Source organism: Stenella coeruleoalba, assembly GCF_951394435.1.
Source record: "Stenella coeruleoalba genome assembly, chromosome: 12".
Lineage (NCBI taxonomy): Eukaryota > Metazoa > Chordata > Mammalia > Artiodactyla > Delphinidae > Stenella > Stenella coeruleoalba.
In genome coordinates this window covers 64,043,850-64,068,919 of record NC_137158.1, presented here as the reverse complement: position 1 = coordinate 64,068,919, position 25,070 = coordinate 64,043,850, and the positions used below count along the sequence as shown (strand labels likewise).

At 37.6% G+C, this 25,070-nt stretch overlaps 1 protein-coding gene across 1 annotated transcript in view; it reads right to left on the bottom strand.

The window, feature by feature from the left end:
• PEX7 (peroxisomal biogenesis factor 7) overlaps nucleotides 1–25,070 on the bottom strand; it is an 88,279-nt gene that overhangs the window by 6,298 nt on the left and 56,911 nt on the right. The window contains exon 9 of the mRNA XM_079939708.1: nucleotides 20,682–20,781. Coding sequence (XP_079795834.1) covers nucleotides 20,682–20,781 — 100 coding nt within the window. The remainder of the gene's footprint in view (nucleotides 1–20,681; nucleotides 20,782–25,070) is intronic.

Sequence of the window (25,070 nt, the reverse complement as noted above, 5' to 3'; positions counted from 1 at the left end):
GGAAGCCCGCAACTGTAAATTTTTATACCACGGAATATAAAGATCATTATACAAATTTATCCGTCTCACCTATGTATATTTTTTTCCAAGTGCTGGGCCTTTCTGTATGTTAAGTGTCAACTACTATGGAGAAAAGGATCAGAGAAATGAGACGTAAGCTTCTAATATAAGGTATCCGTAAATTACCTTTCTGAATCCCTATTTAGCACCCTTCAATCCAGCTTCTTAATTACTTAGAACTTATAAACAGATGTCAAGGCCACTGAATCAGCAAATGTTCATAATTCTGTACTACATTAATTGGTAATATGAGAAAGACTTAAAACTGCAATGATACAGAATTATGAACAGATTGACTCAAATTAATGCAAACACTATTTCTCCATTAACTAATTAATTAAACCCCATCTAGTGCTATAAGTTTTAAAAAGCTAACAATTAAAAAAATAATAAGGTAAGAAACACTTTAGTAAACTAACAATGCAGCTCCAGATTCTCTAAGGAAGGCACTGTAGAGACTTCCTGGTAAAGAAAGGTGACGGTGTGGTCGCTGTGGGTCTCGGGTTAGGGGGCACTCATTAATTACCATCACCACCCCAATGGCCTTAAAGGCATTCTATAACTTAGGGTAAACATGGGGCTTTTTCTTTTTTAATTTTATTTATTTATTTATTTTTGGCTGTGTTGGGTCTTCGTTTCTGTGCGTGGGCTTTCTCTAGTTGTGGCGAGCAGGGGCCACTCTTCATCGCGGTGCACAGGCCTCTCACTGTCGCGGTGTCTCTTGTTGCGGAGCACAAGCTCCAGACGCGCAGGCTCAGTAGTTGTGCCTCACGGGCCCAGCCGCTCCACGGCATGTGGGATCTTCCCAGACCAGGGCTCGAACCCGTGTCCCCTGCATTGGCAGGCAGATTCTCAACCACTGCGCCACCAGGGAAGCCCCTGGGGCTTTTTCTTAATTTCCCAAACTACCTATCTGAGGCCAGCCTAAAAGACATTTAAAAAAAAAAAAAAAAAAGACTGCTAAAAATAAGGGTTAACAAAAAGACCAAAAAATAAACAAACAGATGACATGATAATAAAAAATCTGCTTTACTGGATGAGATCTACTCATTGCTTTAGCTTGTCAAACACAGCAAGGAATCTTTCCCAGGTCTCATCCTGCTTCTCCACAACAAGCCATCTTTCCCTCCCATCCCTGGGAATGCACTCCTGCCATGAAGACTCCTTCAAGGCCAGAGTCAGCATAGAGAATGAGAAGACGATAACAGGATATCTCCTTCCTCATCTACCGAAGATCCTCTTTCTCCGTTTCAGTCTCCTATATGAGGACTCATTTCTTTGCTCCTTACCTTGCTGTCAGGAAAAACTGTGAAAGATTGCAATCAGCAAAAAGATTGCTAGGTGTTCTTTCAGCAGAATGCTGGCATTGTCCTAGAGCCCCACAGGGTTATCTGATTCTATAGGGGTCTATGCCTTCCAATGTCTTTGACTGGATTATTTTACAACTCTAAAGTTATAGAAAACTGATAGTAATCAAATGATTCTCAGCCATTAAAATTGCAAATGAAGGTTGTCCTGTGGAGATGCAACTGATGCCTCATCCTGTCTCCCAAGAGATGATTCTAATCATTAAATGTTACTGCCTTATAGATACTGACCGGTTCTGCACCTATTAGTAAATTCATTTTCACATTCAGCAATTGCCTATATGTGTTTTTTCTTCGGCTCCTTTGAGCTAGTTGTAAAATCCTTCACAAGTTACATAAGGTCTTTGACACATGTTCATGCTATATTTGTATGAGAGCCATGACTGCCATTTTGAAAATTATCCTTTAACATGGCCACAGAAAAGCCATTTCATTAAAAGAACACACATGAAATGGGGATAGGGGCCGATAATTATACTAGGAAAAAGAGGCTAAGAATAACTGCTAAAATGGGGTATGAAATTCAGCTCTATCTCCACCTTCTGACAGCAAAGCTGACAAATGCAAACAGTAATGTAAGATAAGCAAATAGCATAATAAATTTACCAGTTCATCAGAGGAGATAAAGTTTTTTCTAGAACTTGACTATAAGAGAAATATATAATAATATACCTCCACTACAAAAAGCATTCAATACCAAAAGAGTGGATTTACAAGAGATACAAGTCATTCTTCATATGGCTGTTTTTAAAATAAACATCTCAACCCTCAATTGAGACAAAAGCATACTATTAAACTGTAGTTTCCTAGAGGCATTTCTATTGGGCAGTAGTTCTCAAGCTTTGGCATGCATTAGCATCACCTGGAAGGCTTGGTAAGACAGATGACTGCCATCCTCACAGCACTGGTCCTCAAGGTGTGGTCCTGGGAGCAGCTTCATTGGTATCACCTAGGGCTGATCTACAGCTGGGGGTCTTTTTTTTTTTTTTTTTTTGCGGTACGTGGGCCTCTCACTGTTGTGGCCTCTCCTGTTGCGGAGCACAGGCTCCGGACGCGCAGGCTTAGTGGCCATGGCTCACGGGCCCAGCCGCTCCGCGGCACATGGGATCTTCCCGGACCGGGGCACGAACCCGTGTCCCCTGCATCGGCAGGCGGACTCTCAACCACTGCGCCACCAGGGAAGCCCCAGCTGGGGGTCTTTAAACCAAGGTCCACAGATGGGCTTCAGAAAGTCCACAATGCAGTATTTTGTGGGTATATACATTTTGAGGGGAGGGGAGAGAAAAGCAATAATTTCCTTCAGAGTCTCAACCCCTGGCCCCCCAAAAGTTAATCCAGAGCATTCACCAGCTGAGTATTATAAATACGTAGGGAAGAGTCTAATATGCAGCCAGAAATGAGAGCCTCTAATATAGAACCCCCGCTATACAGTCCTCCCTTAGTATCTGCAGGGGACTGGTTCCAGGACCCCAACACACACCAAAATCCACGGATGCTATAGCCCCTTATACAAAATGCTGTAGTATTTGCATGTAACCTACATACATTCTTCCATATACTTTTAAATCACCTCTAGATTACTTATAATGTCTAATACAATGTAAATGCCATGTATATAGTTGTAAATACAATGTAAACGCTACAGAAATAGTTGACAGTGTGTGGCAAATCAAGTTTTGTTCTTTGGAACTTTCTGGAATTTTTTTCCCCTAATATTCAATCTGCAGTTGGTTAAATGTGTGGATGGGGAACCCGTGGGTACAGAAGGCTGACTGTATATCAATTAACAGGACTTTTGTCCTGTGCACTAACCTGGACTTCTTTGGGAGTACTTTATGTGCAGGAATTTTTTGTTGTTGACTAAAAAGAGATTTAGCATTATTCAAATAATCTTCTAAAGGAAAATTTCTCTTCCTTTCTTGAGGAGAAAGAAGAGGTTAATTTGCCACTAATACAATGGAAAACACCTTGTGCCATGTTTTCACATTTTTATTTAGAATCTAAGCTTCAAATCTGGTAGGTTGATATGTGGTAGGAAGACCGTGAATTGGGAGGAGGACTAAGAAAGAAGAAACATGACTGAACTATCTTTAAAGAAAAACACTAGTCCTACCTGAAGCGTTCTTAACCAAAAGTTTACATAGCTTCCGGATCTTATTCTATTGATACGTAAGCAAGTATCCAGAATTTCTACTTAAACGCATTAGAAAATTTTATTACCCATTTAAACTATGGTTAATAACAATATTTTTATTTTACTCATTTTATTTGAGATTTGTACCCTGGTGAGTTCTAAATGGGCTAAAACCCACAGGGCCAAATTAAGGAAATACAGATTTAAAAAAATCTGTTCTAAAGGGAACAAATGGAGCAAAATCTTTCAGGCATCAGAGCTGAGCACATTACCACACTTGCACAATAAATTAGGCTCTATGCTTTATGACAACTAAGAAGAAAGTGACAGTCCTCTGGGCAATATAGCTTCTGTTTTCTAACAACATTCACATATGGATGTAAACACTTTTGTACAACTAAACCTAAACAGGATCTTTTTAGAGTCACTGATTACATGTCTTGAGCAAATCTGTACTCCTTGTGTTTTGTATATAATAAACCTTTAATAAATGCTTGTTGAATAAATGAATGAATGAATCCATGTATGCGCAGTGATTTTCCTCCTCCAAAGATTTTCTTGAGTAGAGCCTCAAATGTGGTAACGAGCACCTAATCAGGTGTGAGGTCAGAGATCTGGGTAAAGGCAAAAAGTTTTATAGGATTTGGGGGATAAATGGAATTTCTGAGCACCATGAATACAGGTATACCTCGTCTTATCGTGATTCGCTTTATTGTACTTTGAAGATACTGTGGTTTTTTATAAATTGAAGGTGGCAACCCTGCATCAAGCAAGTCTACTGACACCATTTTTCTAACATTTGCTCACTTTGTGTCTGTGTCACATTTTGGTAATTCTTGCAATATTTCAAGTGTTTTCATTATTACTATATTTGTTATGGTCATCTGTGATCAGTGATCTTTCACATTCCTATTGTAATTGTTTTGGGGTGCCACGGCTGTGCCCATACGAGACAACAAACTTCATCAATAAATGTTGTTTGTGCTCTGACTGCTCCACCAGCTGGCCATCTGCCCCATCTCGCTCCCTCTCCTCAGGCCTCTCTACTCCCCAAGACAGGTCAATTAACAACCCTACAATGGCCTCTAAGTGTCCAAGTGAAAGGAAAAGTCGCATGTCTCTAACTTTAAACCAAAAGCTAGAAATGATTAAGCTTAGTGAGGAAGGCGTGTCAAAAGCCAAGACAGGGCTTCCCTGGTGGTGCAGTGGTTGAGAGTCCGCCTGCCGATGCAGGGGACACGGGTTCGTGCCCCGGTCCGGGAGGATCCACATGCCGCAGAGCAGCTGGGCCCGTGAGCCATGGCCGCTGAGCCTGCGCGTCCGGAGCCTGTGCTCCGCAATGGGAGAGGCCACAACAGTGAGACGCCCGTGTACCGCAAAAAACAAAACAAAACAAAACAAAAAAACCAAGACAGGCCCAAAACCAGGCCTTTTTCACCAGTTAGCCAAGCTGTGAATGCAAAAAAAAGAGTTCTTGAAGGAAATTAAAAGTGCTACTCCAGTGAGCACACGAATGATAAGGAAGTGAAACAGCTTTATTGCTGACATGGAGAAAGTTTTAGTGGTCTGGATAGAAGATCAAACCAGTCACAACATTCCCTTAAGCCAAAGCCTAATCCAGAGCAAGGTCCTAACTCTCTTCAATCCTATGAAGAAATGAAAGAGGTGAGGAAGTTGCAGAAGCAAAATTTGGAGGAGCAAAGGTTGGTTTATGAGGTTTAGGGGAAGAAGCCCTCTCCATAACATAGAAGTTGAAGCAGAGGGTGCTGATACAGAAGCTACAGCAAGTTAATCCAGAAGATCAAACCAAGACAATGAGCTGGCTACACTAAACAACACACTCCCAATGTTCAGACTACTAAACAGGCTACTTTTGGAAGAAGATGCCATCTTGGACTCTTACAGCTCAAGAAGAGAAGTCAATACCTGGCTTCAAAGCTTCAAAGGACAGACTGACTCTCTCATCAGGGGCTAATGTAGCTGGTGACTCTAAGTTGAAGCCAATGTTCATTTACCATACTGAAAATCCTAGGGCCCTTAAGAATTATGTTAAATTGACTCTGCCTGTTCTCCAGAAATGGAACAACAAAGCCTGGATGACAGCACCTCTGCTTACAAAATGGTCTGCTGAATATTTTAAGCCCACTGTTGAAAACTACTACTCAGAAAAAAGATTCCTTTCAAAATATTACTGCTCATTGGCAATGCACTTTGGCCACCCAAGAGCTTTGATGGAGATGTACAATTAGATTAATGTTGTTTTCATGCCTGCTAACACAACATCCATTCTGCAGCTCATGGACCAAAGAGTAATTTTGACTTCTAAGTCTTATTATTTAAGAAAAACATTTCATAAGGCTACCATAGATAGTGACTCTTCTGATAGATCTGGGCAAAGTCAACTGAAAACATTCTGGAAAGGATTCACCATTCCAGATGCCATTAAGAACATCCATGCCTCATGGGGAAAGGTCAAACTATCAACAAGAACAGGAATGTGGAAGAAGCTGATTCCAGCCCTCATGGATGACTTTGAGGAGTTGAAGACTTCAGTGGAGGAAGTAACTGCAGAGGTGGTAGAAACAGCAACAGAGCTAGAATTAGAAGTGGAGCCTGATTGAATTGTGATTCAATTCAATGAACTGCTGCAATTTCATGATAAAACTTTAACAGATGAGGAGCTGCTTCTTATGGATAAGCAAAGAAAGTGATTTCTTGAGATGGAATCTATTCCTGGTTGAAGATGCTGTGAAGACTGTTGAAATGACAAAAAAGGATTTAGAATATTATATAAACTTAGTTAACAAAGCAGCAGCAGGGTTTAAAAGGACTGACTCCAATTTTGAAAGAAGTTCTACTGTGGGTAAAAATGCTATCCAACAGCATTACATAGTATAAGAAGTTGTTTGCAAAAGGAAGAGTCAATCAATACGGCAAATTTCACTGCTATCTTATTTACAAAGTTGTCACGGCCACCCCAGCCTTCAGCAGCCGTCACCATTGAGATAAGACCCTCCACCAGCAAAAAGATTACAACCCACTGAAGGCACAGATGATGGTTAGCATTTTTGAGCAATACAGTATTTTTAAAATTAATGTATGTATTTTTTTTAGACCTAGTGCTATTGCACACTTAACAGACTACAATAGAGGGTAAACATAACTTTTATATGCACCAGGAAACCAAAAAATTTGTGTGACTCACTTTATTGAGATATTTGCTTTATTGTGGTGGTCTGGAACCGTACCTGCAATATCTCCGAGGTCTGCCTGTATTAATTAGAGGTTTCATAGGGAGCTTTCTTTTATGTCCCAGGAGCTGTTAGTAAAATACTCCTCTGCACTACGAAGCTATCTAAAATATAATACATATATACTTATATTCATCCATTTATTCAACAAATATTTGCTGAGCACCTCTTCTGTGTCAGAAGTATGCTGGAGATATTACAGTAAACAAGATGGTCCTCGTCTCTGTCCCCCACAGATCTGGAGTCCAGCAAAGAGATTAATAAGTAAATAGATACCTACAGTGCAGAGTGATGTGAACAATGATAGAGGAATGACAGGGTCTAGTAGAAATAGGAAAAGGGTCACTATAACCAAACGTGAGGAAAGTGGATGCTTTCAGGAGGACATATTATCTAAGCTGTGGCTTAAAGAAGTATGGCTAAGCCAGAGAGCCTCTGTTTGTGGGGCAGGGATACAATGGAGAGAAGGAAAGTGTTCTAGGCAGTGGAATAAATAAGAATAAATGAAGTCCAGAGAAAGAAAATACCATAGGATATCACTTACATGTGGGAACTAAAAAATACTACAAATGGGTATACATGCAAAATAGAAACAGACTCACAGATATAGAAAACAAACTTATGGTTACCAAAGGGAAGAAGGAAGAGAGGAGGGACAAATTTGGAGCATGCAATTAACAGATACAAGCTACTACATATCAAACGGATAAACAACAAGGACATACTGTACAGCACAGGGAATTATACCCATTATCTTATAATAACCTGTAATGGAATATAATCTGCCAAACTACTGAACCACTATGCTATGCACCTGAAACTAACACAATATTGTAAATCAACTATACTTCAACAACAAAAAAAGAATAAATGAAAAACTAAAAGTTCTAGCTTAAAGGTAACTAAATTGCATTATAAGTCCTCTGATGAAATTCTTAGTCTTTTGAGAGAGGCTTTTTTCTGGCTCCTGTCTGACTCCCGTCTAGGGTTTCTTGAAGGCTGGCTGCCAAGGCCTATCTTGTGTGACCCTCGCCCCTTGCGGTGCTGTGCATGTGGACACCACAGGGTAGGAGCCTCCAGTCCCTACATCTTCGGCAAGGATATTCAAGTAGAAAACTTATTTCTTAACCTGCAAGCCCCCACTGCAGTACATTTCATCCCTATCTCCCCTAAGTTTCCTTTAATCTGAGATCAAAACACAAACCTTTTCAATAAAACTCAAAATGAAAATTATCGACATTACAGGAAAAACAGTTTGTCAAAAAGTTTTATACTTCTTTGTTTAGTGTAAAGTTTGAAGACAGGATCAGCCTTTTTCATTATTATTTTTAAAAGCTGCTATTTCCTAGGGTAGTGGAAAATAATTAATAGGGTAAGAGTCCATATAACTTCTATTTTTAGTTATTTCAATTTTACTTTGAACAGCACAATAGGTATTTCTAAGTTTTAAGAATAAGCACACTAATTAGAAATATGAATTTCTTGCTACTACCCTAATATGTCAATTTCTTTAAAACATATAATGAAACATTCTTGAAAAACTGAATAGAAACTTATTATCTATCACTATAGCCCATTAATTTCTGAATACAGCTATAATGTATACATCATGACATTGTTATACATGGAATGCTTGAGAGCAACTGTATTAAACAAATATTTTACCATTTCCTATGTGCAAAGTATTGGGCTAAGTTCTACAGTAGACCCAAGGGTATTAAAGAAACAAATCCAGTCAATAAGGAGTTTATAATAAAAATTTATCACTGATGGATCAAACAAGACTTGTCATAAAACATCCTCAATAATAATGATCCTATAAATGCAAATTTTGGAAAAGGAAACATTATAATGAAAATATCAGACTTTAAATACATGTATAATTTAGAGAATGAATTTATATTCCTTAATTTATCAATTTTCTCCATTTTATTAAAATGTTTACACATGCCACTGATAAGGTAACACTTCAAATGATTTAATATGGCTGTTAATATAACAAAGAAGCCCTACAGACCCATTAAGAGATTTACTTTATTGACAAGTTTTCCATTTCCTATTTATCATTATACTCCTTTCTCTCAATTTTGTGGACAATTGCTTTTGCCCTTGGGAAACTTGTTCAAACTACTATAATTATCTGTATGACATATGACCTCTTTAGCAAAAATGAACAAGAAAAATAAGCAGAGAGATGTAAAGAGAATGAAAGAAATCACAGTCAACTCTAAATTTTGAAAAAGCAGCCCAGACATTATGTTGCAATGTATTAAATAACAGGCTAAAGAAAATACATCTTATTTACTCAACCAGCTTCCGGAAGGAAGTGACTACAGAGAAGAACGTGGTTTATTATGTTAATCAGTATGGAGTTTAAGTAAAAGTAAGGAAAGTGCTGACTAATATACTAAAAAAAGGTCTTTTCATTCATTCATTCATTCATTCATTCAACATTTATTTAGTACATACATATCAGGGAGTTTGCATAAATTCACTATGTAACTCCTGACACATGGCTGGCACTCGAATATGTACTGAAATAAAAAAAGAGGAAGGAGAGAAGGAATAGAAGACCTTGTCCAGGACTTGGAATGGCAGAAATACTTTGCCCAGGCAGAAGTGGAGGACAGTGAGGGAAAAAGTGGCAAACACATGGAGATCACAAATATTAAAATATAATTGGTATGAAATAGGGAGATTACATAGGATGGTTGAGAAATAAAATTAGAAAGCAACATAGATAACATTGAGTCTTGAAAGTAAGATTAACAGTTCAGACTCTACTATGGAGGTAATAAGCTGCCTCTTGAAAGTTTTCTGAGAGGACATGATGAGGATGACAATTTATCTATGTTGATTTGTAAATTAAAACTGGTATATAACTAGTATGGCAGAAAGTTAATGGCCAGACTAGTTAAAGAGCAATCACAGGAGTGACTGACCACGCGTTCCAAAAAGAGAAAGGCCTGTTAGGAGGCAAACGTAATATCTTTATAAGATGAAAAAGGCCTAAAAAAATGACAGCCGTAAGAAAAAAAAAACGTGTTCTGTTGCAAGAACATGATATGTCTGTTCATTTATTCTAGTCTTTTTAAAAAGTCCCTTAGTGAAGGTATATAATTTTCTTTATCTAAAGTCCTGCACATTTAAAAATTTTTATTCTTCTATGTATCATACATACACACACATAGTTTTTGCCCTGTAAAAGTAATTTTTGCCATTTTATTTTCTAACTGATGATTACTGGTATCCACATGGTATTCATTTTTGTATATCTTTAATGACCTTATTGAACACTTATTATTTTTAATAGGTTTAAAGTTGATGTTCTTGGATTATAACATTTGACAATAGTATGAAGTACAAATAATGATAAAATTTTCTACCTTTTAAAAATATTTATATTCCATTTTGTTTTCTCCTATTACTAATTGGCTACAATTTTTAGAACCATGTTGATTAACAGTAATAAGGGTGGCAAACCTCATCTTGTTGCTGCCTTTAATGGGGCCATTGATATATTTCAGGTCAAGGACTAACAAAATCATACTTGCATTATGGAGAGCTCTCCTCATAAGCAGTGCTGAGAAATCAGTGGAATGACGGAAAGAGCTTAGAGACCAGTTAGGAGATTACTGCAGTCATCCATGGCAGAGATACTAATAAATGCTTATCTAAGGCAGTGGAGCTAGAATAGTATGGTCCATATTTCAGAGATATTGGTGAGGAAAAATTCATAAGCTTGATGCCCATTTGAATTTAGGGATGCAAAGAGAAACAAGAAAACTAGGATGCTTTCCCAGGTCTCTAGTCTGGCCCCATCATGCAATCAATTGACCACGTTAGGAATACTGAAGGATAAGTATATAATAACATCTACTGAGATCACACAGTAAAGGCAATTGGATAAACGGGTCAAGCATCACTAACATATAATTAAACGCCAACTGCAAGAAGAAGATGCATAAAAGTTAGAGGACTAAGACTTGTATATTGGAGAATATCTGCTTTTGGAAGGATGGTAAGGAAGAAACTGGCCTAAGAGATGGAGATATTTAGCAAACAGGTAAGGAAAACTGCTTAGCATGGTTAGCATTAAAGCAATAGGAGGGGAAGATTTTTCTTTAAAAAAAATTAACATTATATAGCTAAAAAAAGTCTGAGAAAAGGCTAACTTGGTTTTCAGGAACTTTAACTAGTGACCTTTTGGGGCTTAATTGAATGATGAAAGGAAGACAGATGCAGGGGCTTAAAAGAGAGTGTTGACTTTGAGAAACTAAAAGCAACAGGTAAACTACTAATTCTTAATGTCTAATAATAGATGAGAAACTGAATTTACTGGTAGGGAGGTAAGACAGTGGGATCAAGTGAGTTTTGAAAATAGAGAAAAGAACTGACTGATGGTCTAAAAACAAAACAAAAACCAGTGGATTATTGACCTGGACGAAGAAGCCAATGAGAAAATTAGGAACCTAATGGAAAGGGGAAAAAGAGAGATGGAACATAAATATTTTGAGGTGATAGAACTGGAAGAAGATATTCATTCTTGTCTATTTTAACAATAAGATAGGAGGTAAGGACAAATGTCCGGAGTGTTAATGATACTGCAGAAGGTTGAGAAACGATATTGTGGAGAATGGGTTACAAAATCAAAAAGACTTCAGAGGTAAGTTGAGTAGGACCAAGAGCCCAAATGAAGTTTTTTTGAAAAGTAACTTGTTGTGTGTCAAGTCTGCTGTTTTTTAAGCAATGCTCTATAGTCTAGAGAAAGAAAAATGAATAAGAGAGTAAATGACTGATTCAGGAATGGGAGCCCAGAGGCAGCAGAGGCTAAGGCATCAAAAATTTGAGAAGCTCTTACTGCAAGGGCAGCTCATGCAGTGCAGGGGGCAGTAGACACAGGGTTACACCAAGATCCTAGGGAGCTGGGCCTGGGGAAGGTTTTATGGCTGGGGGAAAACAATCATTTGTTATACAGTTTTAAGCTAAAAATTACACAATTATGAAAGCAACAAAGAGGAAACAACAGAGACTAATGCCTGAGGACACTGGGTGCTTCTGGCACGTGTTCTTTTCAACTCTAAAGCTAGTCTGCGACAGATGCAGAAAATATCACCTCAGATTAAAGGTGAACAGGACACATATATCCTAACTACCAGTAATGCTAGCCATCTTCAAAATCTGATTTTCCAACCTCATACTGAGAATTTTAAAATATTTTATCCACGGTCAACCTGTAAACGTGATATCTAAGATTGTGGAATAGGGATTTGAATCAAAACATAAGCTGAATTTTTAAATGATACCCTAATATTTTTGCTGTTGTTTCTTTATTATTTTATTTTAATTGAGATAGAACTGCCATATTTTATCAGTTCCAGGTATACAGCATAATGATTCTATGTGTGCGTGTGTATACACACACACACACACACACACACACACACACACACACACGCGCACATATTGCTAATATTTTTTTTTTTTTTTTTTTTTTGCGGTACGCGGGCCTCTCACCGCTGCGGCCCCTCCCACTGCGGAGCACAGGCTCCGGACGCGCAGGCTCAGCGGCCATGGCTCACGGGCCCAGCCGCTCCGCGGCACGTGGGATGCTCCCAGACCGGGGCACGAACCCGTGTCCCCTGAATCGGCAGGCGGACTCTCAACCAGTGCGCCACCAGGGAAGCCCTGTAGGTGTGTTTTTTAATGTATATTTGACTTTACTGATGTTTTAGTAAAAAATATTAGCAGGGCTTCCCTGGTTGAGAGTCCGCCTGCCGATTCAGGGGACACGGGTTCGTGCCCCGGTCTGGGAGCATCCCACGTGCCGCGGAGCGGCTGGGCCCGTGAGCCATGGCCGCTGAGCCTGCGCGTCCGGAGCCTGTGCTCCACAACCGGAGAGGCCACAACGTACCACAAAAAAAACAAAACAAAAAAACCCCAAAAAACTACACCTACAGAACTAGTTTAAATCAGAACCAAATCTAAGCATCTTCCACTGAAACAAAATGAAAAGGAGAGTACTTATCTTTGGGAAGGAGAAAGGGGTATAAGATTTGGGAGGAAACATGAGTGGGCTTCTTGGGATGCTGGTAGTGTGTTCCATACTTAACCTAAATGGTAGTTACTCAGGTATAGTTACTTCTTGATAACTTAACTGAGTTGCACACTTAAAATATGTGCCTTTTCCAATATGGGTGTTACACTTCAAATAAAAATTCCTAAAAAAGGGCTGAAAAGAAACAAGTTAATATGGTATAATTGAGATTGCTTCTAGAGTGGCAAAACCATAGGTAATCTTTTTTCTTTCTTCTAAACATAATTTTCCAATTTCATCATGGGGAAAAAAGATAAATTTATTAAACACATAGATGAGATGTCTTGGAATGAACTAATAATGCCTACTTTAAAGGGGATTTAAAAGAGAAATAACTATATTCCAAAAGGAATGTGTAATGATATATAAACCTGTACCCAGCTTATAAATACTAAACTAAATATCCATGAACATTCAAAAGAGCAGAGTTGATACTGCAGAGCACAAAGTCAGGGATTCTAAAAATACATTAATACAGAAAATCCCAATTATACAAATGGACATATTACAGGTCTAGAATCATAAGCCTAAAAACAGAAAAAAAGGTTTCCAATGTAGAGATAATGATAAGAAAGAAAAGAGAAAATGCCAGATCAGAGGGAAAAAATTCAAAGAAAATTTTTCTGAAGTGAAAGATGATTTCAGCCTGGTTAACAAGAGGGCACAGAGTATTTCTCAGCAATTACCCTTAAAGAATGACCCCAGACACTTATTTGTCAAGTTTTAAACCTTTAAAGACAAGATCTTACACTCTGTCAAAAAGAAAGAAGGTTATAATACAAGAATGTCTTTGGATCTCATTTTTCAGATCTCTAAGAATAGAGAAGCTAAAAAGAAAAATATAAAATTATAAATACAAGAAAAATCTCTTTTAAGACAGGGAATATATTAAGACATGGGAGCCCAAAAGTAACATCAGCAAAGTCTCACAGCTGTTAAGATCACCACAGAGGTGACACATTTTTGAAAGCAGATGGAAAGGTACTTTCTAAGAGGTGAGAGAAAGATACTTTCTAAGAGAATAAGCTATGAACAAAGAGTGAAATTAAATTAACATGCAACAAGTAAACTTGAATACATATTTGTGAGAATAAAGAATAAATATTATATGTCAAAAATAACTTAAACTATCAACTATACCAACAAAAGATTAATGTGGTAGATTTTAAATGGCTACAAATTCTTTGCAGCTTCTCCCAACAAGACGTGGAGTCTCTCTGTCACTCTCTGAATCTGAGCTGGCCTTGTAACTTGCTTTGCCACAGAAGGAATGCCGTGTGACTTCAAAGTCTAGTCCTGAAGACACCTTGCAGCTTTTGCTCTCGTCCTCCTGGAAAGCTACAATGCTAGGTGAAGAAACCTGAACTTATCTAGAGACACATGGATCAGAAGACAACCAGTGCTACACCTACACATCTATGTGAGGCCATCTTAGACCACCCAGTCCTGGTTAAGCCACCAGATGACCAGAGCCACATGAGACACCAAGAGAGGAACTGCTTGGCTGAGCTCAGCCCAAATTGTTGACTCACAGAACTGTGAGCAAAGAAAATTGTTGTTTAAGCCAATAAGTTGTGGGGGAGTTTGTTATATAGAAATAGATAACTGAGATAAAATAAGTGAGAAAAAAATAGGGAGATGCACTAAGAACTTGATTCTTACTTCCCCTAGAAAGGAGTTTAATGCTACTTGGTAAAACTATACATTAATAATAAAAATAAATGTTTGGGTTAAAATGTGTTAATGTTAGATATGTTTTTTTAAAAAAACATACTGGTTGGGATCATGATCTTAGTTTGAAAGGAAAGTTTAAAGTCCAAGACACAGTATAAATAAAATGGAGAAGAACAGGATAAACTAATCACTGAAAATGTTATATAGAAAGTAACCAAATCCTAGAACTTGGAGTCAGAAAACCTCTTCTTCAAACCCTAAATCTGATAGGTCACTAAATCTTGACCTAGTCTTCTCAAAGTCCCTCACATATCTATCACTTTTAATGTCTTTTAATTTCGGTGTTTAGACCATTTACATTTAATATAATTGTTGAAATGGTTGGATTCAAAGGTTTCCACATATAAGATCATGTTATCTGAGAACAGATATAATTTTACTTCTTTCTTTCCAATTTAGACGCCTTTTATTTCTTTTCCTTGACTAATTGCTCTGGCTAGGACTTCCAATATTATGTTGAATAGAACTGGTAGAAGTGAACATCCTTGTCTTATCCCTGATCTTAAAGAAAACGCTTTCAGTCTTTCACCAATGAGTATGATGTTGGCTAAGTGTCATTTTTCTATGTGGCTTTTATTATGTTGAAGTAATTGATTTTTAAAATAATCATTTCCACCATTGGCTTATTAATGATAGCTCTTTTTAAAAAATTTCTTAGAGGGCTTCCCTGGTGGTGCAGTGATTCAGAGTCCACCTGCCGATGCAGGGGACATGGGTTCACGCACCAGTCCGGGAAGATCCCACATGCCACGGAGCGGCTGGGCCCATGAGCCATGGCCCCTGAGTCTGCGCATCTGGAGCCTGTGCTCCGCAACGGGAGAGGCCACAACAGTGAGAGGCCCGCGTACCACAAAAAAAAAAAAAAAAAAAAAAAAAAATTCTTAGAGGTTACCATAGGGCTTACAATATACATCTTGAATTTATCACAATCTACCTTCAAATCGTATTATAGCACTTCACATGTAGTAATGCCTTTACAATAGTATACTTCTAACTCCTGCCTCTCTTCCCTTGTTCTATTATTGTCCTACATTTTACTTTTGCATATATTAAAAACCTTACAATATATTGTACACAAATGTATTGAATACAATACTACTTTTGCTTTAGGCAGTTAATTATTTTTCAGAGTGATAAAATTAACTTAAACAGTGACTTGTATATTTACTTCATTTTTGCCATTTCCAGAGTTTTTTTTTTCTCTCTCCTTCTTTCCCTCCCTTCCTTCCCTTCCTTTCTTCTTCTTCCTTTTCTCTCCTTCCTCCCCTCCCTTCCCTCCTCCCTTCCTTCCTCCCTCCCTCCCTTCCTCCTTTCCTTCCTTCCTTCCTTCCTTCCTTCCTTCCTTCCTCCCTCCCTCCCTCCTTTTCTCTCTTTCCATAGTTTCATGTTTTGGTCTGGGCTTATTTCTTTGCACAGAATTTCCTTTAACATTTCTTACAGCAGAGATGTGCTCTCAGCTTTCCTTTGTCTGAAAATTTCCTTATTTTCTCTTTATATTCAAAGATTTCACTGGGTATATTTCACTGGGTATAGCATTATGGGTTCACAGTTTTTTCATTCAGTACTTTAAAAAGACATTTCATCATCTTCTGGTCTATATGATTTATGACAAGAAGTCTGTTGTAATTCTTATCTTTAGTCTTCTAGATATGTTTCTTTTTTCCTCTGTCTGCCTTTAAAATTTTCTCCTTATCTTTGTTTTTTAGCAGTTTGAATATGGGTATGCCTTGATGTTTTGATTCTTTGTTTAAATCCTGCTTGGGTTTCTCTGGACTTCTTGGATCTGTGGTTTGACAACTTCTACTATTTTGGAAATTTTTCTTTTTCTTGGCCATGACATGCAGCTTGCGGGATCTTCCCCAACCAGGGATTGAACCTGGGTCACAGTAGTGAAATCACTGAGTCCTAACCACTGGACCGCCAGGGAATTCCCTGGAAAATTTTCTTTAAATACTTCTTCCCTATTCTCTCCTTCCTTCTGGACTCCAATCTGACATTGTCCCATAGTTCCTGGATGTTCTATTCTCTTTTACTTCCCTCATTCTTGTTTTCTCCTATTGTTTCAGCTTGGGTAGTTTCTAGTGACCTATCTCTAAATTTACTGATGAGTATATTGAAGGACTGTATCCCTTGTACTGTACTTTTAAATTTTTTCCTATTTTCATTTGACTCTTTCTTATATTTTCATCTCTCTGCTGAAATCCCTCATTTGTTCACACATGTTGTTCACTTTTTCCATTATATCCCTTTTGTATAGCAGCTGTGTCTTCTTCCTGTGCTTTGTCACAGGTAAAATAGTCCTAGTGTCCCATCTCTCCTTAGAGGAAGGGGTCAGTCTCTCTTCAGATTTCAGGCTTCTTTTTTCCCTGCCACCTCAGCTCTCTGATGGGTTCACAAAGTTCTGATTTTATAGTTTATCTGCCTTTTTTCTTATTTTTACAGTGAAAAGATTTTCATCTTTTTACATCTTAGGAAAAATCAGAACTTCTTCCATTCTATCTCTCTTTTTTTAAACAGCTTCACCAAGGTATTGGGCTGGCCAAAAAGTTCATTCAGGTATTTCAGAAACATCTTATGGAAAAACCCAAATGAACTTTTTGGCCAACCCAATATAAATTAAATACCATAAAATTCACCCATTTTAAGTGTACAATTCAATGATTTTTAGTATCATTACATAGCTGTATAACTATTACCACAATCCAGTTTTAGAACATTTCCATCACTCCCTAAAGACCCTTTGTGTTCATCTGCAGATAATTCCCATTCTTAGCTCCTTCCCCAAGTAACCACTAATCTCCTTTCTATCTTTATAGATTTGCATTTTCTGGACATTTTATATAAACAAAATTATACAATATGTAGTCTTTTGTATCTGGCTTCTTTCACTTAGCATAATACTTTGGAGATTCATCCATGTTGTAGCATTGGTATACCACATTTTGTTTATTCATTCACCAAGTTGATGGACATTTGGATTACTTCTACTTTCTGGCTACGAACATTCACATACAAGTCTTTATGTGGACATATATTTTCATTTCTTTTGAGTATATATCTAAGAGTGTAATTGCTGAGGTGTATGGTAAATTTACATTTAACTTTTTAAGAAACTGTCAAACTTTTCCAAAGTGATGGCAACATTTTATATTCCCACCAGCAGCATGTGTGATTTTCTCCTCCTTGAACTACTATTTTCTTTGAACTTCAAAGATACCATACTTTTATAGTTTTTCTTCTACCTCACTAGTCATTCCTTCTCAGTCCCCTTTGCTGGAATTCTCTTCTTTCAGGCTTCTAGTTTTTTCTGAGCCTCTTCTTCCACATATTCTCTCCAGATAATTTCACTCTGCCCCCAAACTTTTGAAGCCATTTATATGCTAAAAATTCCCATATTTGTGTCTCTAGCCCTAAACTCTTCCCTGAGGTGGACAGCCTCTATCAAACTGCCTATCTCCATTTGAATGTCTAACAGAAGACATCTGAAACACAACTCTTGATTGTTCCTATTTGAAGTTCCTTCCTCTTCCCCTATCTCACCTTGTTTTCCAGATCCAAATCCAAATTGGTTCTTCTGTTTTGCTCCTAGCCTATTTCCAATCCAGCAGCAAATCCTACAATCACTATCTCCAAACTATTAAGTTGAACCACACGAAACATCCAGCAATTTATTCTGAATCTTTCCATCTCTACATCTCTTAGATTTTAAGTCACCATTGTCTTTTCCCTGATTACTCCAAGATACTCCAATATGACCTCCCCGCTTCCAATCATACCTATGGTCTATTTTTCCACAACAGCCAGAATGATCTTTAAAAACACAAATTACTGGACAGCCACGTGCAAAAGAATGCAACTGGACCACTATCTTACACCATACACAAAAATTAACTCTAGGACTTCCCTGGTGGTACAGTGGTTAAGAATCCGCCTGCCAATGCAGGGTACTCGGGTTCGATCTCTGGTCAGGGAAGATTCCACATGCCACGGAGCAACTAAGCCCATGTGCCACAACTATTGAGCTTGTACTCTAGAGCCCACGGGTCACAACTACTGAGCCCATGTGGCACAACTACTGAAGCCTGCATGCTCTAGGGTCTGCGTGCCGCAATACTGAAGCCTGTGCGCCTAGAGCCGTGCTCTGCAACAAGAGAAGCCACTGCAAAGAGAAGCCCATGCACCGCAACAAAGTGCAGCCCCCGTTCACCACAACTGGAGAAAGCCCGGCCACAGCAACGAAGACCCAATGCAGCCAAATAATAATTATAAGCGTTAGTGAGGATGTGGAGAAAAGGGAACCTTTATACACTGTTGGTGGGAATGCAAATTGGTGTAGCCACTATGGAAAAAAATATTGGAGATTCCTCAGAAAATTGAAAATAGAACTACTATATGATCCAGTAATTACACTTCGACGTACTTATCTGAAGAAAGTGAAAACACTAATTCGACATTTGGCTGTCTCCAAGACCTGGGTGAGGAACTGCCATGTGTCACGGAGGCACATGTGTTGCCTCAGGCCACAGTCTGGGGATCATAGAGATGGGTTAATAGAAATATACTAGAAGGAAGATATCTATTTAGGGTCATTTTTTGGGTATTGCCATATTTCAATAGGTACGTTACAACTTTTTTAAACTGGGCTAGCAAACAGGTATAATTATTTTATTAAAAAATCATCTATAATAAATGTTTTTCTCAGAAAAAGAACTAGTACATTTAAAGCACATTGTATACACATTAAAGATAATGCCATTTCACCCCTCACTATTTCAATTTGTTCTCTTCTTAGATGCTGTTAAGTCATTTTCAAACAATTATTCTAATGTTAATGAGAATATTCTAATGTCTAATGAAAACATTTTAAACTCAGAATTGTCTTGAACTCCTAAAATAAAAAGAAACCCATGGGCTTCCCTGGTGGCGCAGTGGTTGAGAATCTGCCTGCCAATGCAGGGGACACGGGTTCGAGCCCTGGTCTGGGAAGATCCCATATGCCGCGGAGCAACTAGCCCCATGAGCCACAATTACTGAGCCTGCGCGTCTGGAGCCTGTGCTCCGCAACAAGAGAGGTCGCGATAGTGAGAGGGCCGCACACCGCGATGAGGAGTGGCCCCCACTTGCCACAACTAGAGAAAGCCCACACACAGAAACGAAGACCCAACACAGCAAAAATAAATAAATAAATTAAAAAAAAAAAAGAAACCCATGTATTCACTTAAACTTAAGAATACAGTATTGAGAAATGTAATTTGCTTTTTGTCTAACTTCTAAAATTTATCATAAATGCGTAACTTCTTAGTCATATTGTAGAATTTTCACGTATTACTTTGTTCCATTGATATGTTGTTTTCACATAGTCTGTATTATAAAGCATCTTATCACTCAACATAGTCCAGTGTTTCTGACCTGAGTTTACAATTTTCAAAACTGAAACTGCTTTTTTAAAAAACTTGAAGAATATTTAAAATCTAAAATATTGACTCTGAAGTTCTCAAGAGAAAAAAAGGGCGGAAATATGAACTTTAGTAATTAAAACAGTTGCCACTCTCCTCTACTTTGTTCTTCACGTAAAGCCTCTCTTCCAACGTGGGGTGTGGAGATGAGGGTGACAGTCCTGACAGGGAAATGACCTGCTCATCATCTCAAATGCTTAGCAGGACAGCTGAATCCAGGGCCACACACTCTTGACTCCCACCAACCTCTGGGGACAATCCTTCCTCATTCCATTCTTCTCTTGTTACCCATTGGAAGAGGTCTACAATGTTAAGCACAATACTTTTGGGGAAGTTTCCTTTTCCTCTCAGACAAGTCAATCTCTCAAAAGGAGAGAGGTATGCCAAGTTTCTGGATACCTCTTCTTCCCTAGTATTTCAAATGCTCAAGTTTATACAGCAAAAAAGATCAGGTTTACTAAGTAAATGTACTTTGCCCTGCCCTAAAGGCAAGACTCTTGTTCATAAAAGCAACACATGCCACACGTAGAGCTATTTGTAAACTGTATGGGTAGAAAAAACATGCGGAGATTGATCCATTACCTGAGTAGGACTCTGAAGACTTAAATCTAAACCACAAGTAAATTCTGTATGATGTTCCACTGTTTCAAGAAGAGGGTCAGGTTTTGAAAAGTTCCAGAATCTGTGAACATAAAGAAAAAGAAATAATTTAAATATTAAAACTACAAAAAATTTTATCTAAGAAAAAATAGATATTTAACATAGCAGATTTCATCAAAACAGGTTCAATCAATACATAAATGCAGAGCCCCACTACTAATGTACATTTAAAAATCTAATAAGGAAAAAAATGTGCTCTTTTCTACTGTATATAAAAAGACAAAAACCAAATGGAATTATTACTCAATCTACCCTTGCAAAAGTTTATTATATTCCCATTAGCATACTCTGTAGGATGGAAGCTTAACACATTTAGTTTGTTTTTTTATATAGTACAAGGACATTTGAGATGAGAGACACTAGAGTTTTTTAGCAATTTCTAAAAGCATTCATGGCTATAAAATAAGGATATTGGATTACATGAACTCTAACATTTTGTGTTTTTAAATACTACTTCATTTCTCAACAACTGACATGAAAAGACTGCAGGTTTAATTTACATTTCAACAGCAATTCAAAGTCTTTAAAAAGAATCTGTTCTCTTATGAAAATCTCTGCAATTCTGAAACTACCTTTTTTCTAAGGCACGACCTTTCTTATAGAGTCCACGTCAATGTAATTTCTAGCATAAAGAAAAACTGAAATATGTTTTCCTGGGCCAGTATTAAGTATTCTATTTATCCTCTATAGACTGGGAGTGGTAATAGTTATCATAATATATCTCTGATTTCTACTGTACGGAGAAGAATTTGGCCCTATTTTCAATGCACAAAATAGTACTTTATGTCTAAAGCTTTATTTGCTCATCATCTTTATTATTTGACTCTAAACACACCACAAAAATGGCATATTCAGAATCATAGAGTCATATCCAATTCAGCTTCCCTAATGATCTACGACATGGAACACACTGAAGGTTTAGCAGATCTCTTTGAAAGAGAGTAAATACACAGAACCAACAGTCAGTTTGTTTAACCTGGTGGTATTATTTCCCTAATAAATACAGAGTCGGTCTCATTAAGTTTGAAAAGGATTGTTGCTATGGATAATCCACTGTTGGGTACCAGAGAGACAATGAATAAATAGCTCATTTATCAGATTACTGAAATCTACACAATATTTAAAGAGAGTGATTTTACTTTTGAAAATTTTCCTGTCCAAACAAATGAGGGAACAGGCTGCAGTCTCTCTCAGAAATCATAATAGTGGTCTCCACTGTCTATGCATATTTGTTCCTTTGGGTCTAGAGACAGAAATTGTACTGAAATCTAATGTTCCAGATTTTGAATAACCAAAAGTAAATATGTAATTGTGTAATTTCATTCCTGAAACATGGTTATTCACTGATTTGCATTATTTGAAACAATAATCAAATGATTTTGTATATACCCACTTTGTTCCAAAAAATATTCAAAATGGTTTTAAAATATGCATTTAATATGGCAAAAATATATAATTTAAATGAAAAGTAAGGATAGTAAAGTAAATTCAAACCTGCAATGAGACTGGTAAACAAAAATATATTCACGAAGTTGTATATACTTGACAGGGAGGACCTTGAGACGCTAAGCTTTCCATCAGCCAAAGAAGAAAGGGAGACACGATCAGGCCCTGAATTCATAGTGTCTACATCCAAATTGCTCTTGGAAATCTCAGAAGGGAATTCATCCTTGGGAGTTCACAGAGAAGAAACCCTATGCTTAGGTAATGAAGAGCATCCTCAACATCTCTTAAGGAACCACAGAGATGTTGTTTCACGGGCTGTTACTCATGAGTCAATGGCATCACCCCAAAGGGTAGTTTATCAGTCCCTTCTATGGGAAAGTCAATTTAATCCAGGTATCAGCTCTCTGACTTCATTTGGGATTTAGATTTTATTTCAGTAGAATGGGTTACTCTTTAGACAAACCATAAAGATTGGTTTCTTTTAGAATTTTTTAGGGATAATAAAAAGCAACAAGGATTCATTTATACCCTCCTGACAAGTTCCTAGAAAACAGTTTTTATTGGTATTTTAAGCCAGTTAAAGGATAAGGCTACACTGAGGACAGGAGAGGTGGGCCTTATGAAAATTAGGTTACCTAATAAGGACACATGTGTGAAACCATCCAACTTTAGCTTGAATAAGTGTGATAGGGAAAGTCACACATGCAGGAGGGCTGAAATTCTACTCAAAAAGTCAATTTGAATTTGTGCTAATACATAACTTGATGGGCAGTCACAGCCCCACCCAGTTCCACAGCACAGATTCATACCACTCTAATTTTAACATAGGAAAAACTATCAAGTATTTATCTGCATTTTGCAAAAAAAAACTCATCAAACAAAACGCATGCTAAAACTCTAAGGTTAGTATTTGGTGAAGGGAGGGCTAGTCTAGTGAATGCCATAAAGGTGCCATTGGTTATGATACCATTTCATAGCTCTGATAGAAACCATGTAATATACAAAGTGTACATTATGCTGCAAAGATGATGGGAGGTTCATTCCCAGCAGAATAGCTGACTAGGTGCCTAGACCAACACTCTTACTGAAAAAAACCAAAATCCTACATAATACAGAAAAACAAACACCACAAAAACTTCACAAAAGCATCAGTGAGGAACACTCAGGTAAAAACTATGGAAACACTGAAACCCAGAGGAGGACGTGGAACTGGAAACCAGCTTTTGCCTTAGAGGGTGTGTGAAATAGGTAGAACCTGAGCTTCAATTTTCTTAACCTCAAAGGGAGGAGCCAGGAAAACCAGAAAAAGCAATATTAATATGAATAATTTTCAGTAAATTAAAATGTCTTATCAAAAAATATCAAGTTGAATACAGTAAATTGCATAAGCTAAATACGCTGAGAAAACCAAAAGCTGAGCACTATGACTATAAACTGTAACTTGTTTTTTCATCATAAATGGCCTTTTCAATAAATAACAAAAGAAATGTATGTCTTTCCTTCCTCATTCCCACCCTCCAAGGGCAACCACTGTTAACAGTTTGACATGTACACTGCCAGAATTTTTTTATCTATCTCCGTTCAAGTGCCAACAGGAAGGGGTGAACTGTAAGGAGGAGGCGAGCTTTTCTCCAGGTTTTCTCACGACTGCAATTAAGGGAGTGGGCAAGGTCTCTCCGTGCAATCTTCCCCTGGACTCCAGGGCCCCAAAAGTTCTATATATCCGAGAGCCTTCATGCACCTATCACACAAGTAAAATGGGCTCCTTTTAATATGGGAGAAGTCAGGCTACATATATCATTAAGTGGTCAAATAAGGCACATTACTTTTAAGTGAAATGTTTGTTTTGGTCCAGCACATATACTGCTTGGTGCCTTTTTGTCTCTTTGCTGATGAAATCACTGACTATTTAAGCTCTCTCATGGGAAGTAAATATACTGGACAGGCCTCCAATGATTAAAAATATTACAGAACTGTAGGGACATTTTTCATTTAAATTGGAGATGGAAAGAGAAAAATTCATCACAGTACAATGTCTTGGTTGAGTTCCTTTTTGCCTTCTGAATGCACAATTCTTGAACAAAGCAAGCATGTAGCACTGCGTCAAATAAAACACCAAAATTATTTCAAAAATTAAGCTGAAATTACTTTTTACTTGATTAAAATGTGATTTGAAGTCTCTATACCAATGCTTTTGAAATTAAGCCTACAGGTGAATTCAACAGAGGGCTTAAAATATTTTTCAAAGTTCTTCCTTTTTCTTTCCTGTTTTCAACTTGAGTTAGTTATTAACTCTTTGTGAGTCTTTCCTAACTACAAGAAAAAGATGGGGAAATGTTTTGGCAACTTTTCAGTGCCTTGCATGTACATTAATTTAAGTTAGTTATTAATTAGTAATCAGATAGTAGTTGTGAGGTTTTTGTTTTCACACTGCTCATAATTTAATTTTTTAGGGACCAGAAGGCATTTTAGGTCCTTTATTAGTAACTCATAGTCATCTAGTGCTTTTGAAATTTTAAGCAAATTGCACCATTGTAATTCCCTCTGTTTGCACTATTTGGGTCCAGCACTCTCTAGAGTGATGAGCAAAAATGTAACAACTTCTTTTCTCATTATTTAATTACTTATTCATTCAACAATTTATAAGCCCTAGAACATGTGAGGTATAAGCACCAGAAGCAAGAGAGACCTGGCCTCAGCCCTTTCACAGCTCACAGTCCAGTGGGGTAGACTGACACTTTTTTTTTTAATCACAAAAACACAAATGTAATTGCAATTGACAAATGCCCCAAAAGACAATGCAGAGGGATGTAAAAATGAACTCCCAAGGAAGTGACACTGAGCTGAAATCTGAAGGTTGAGGAG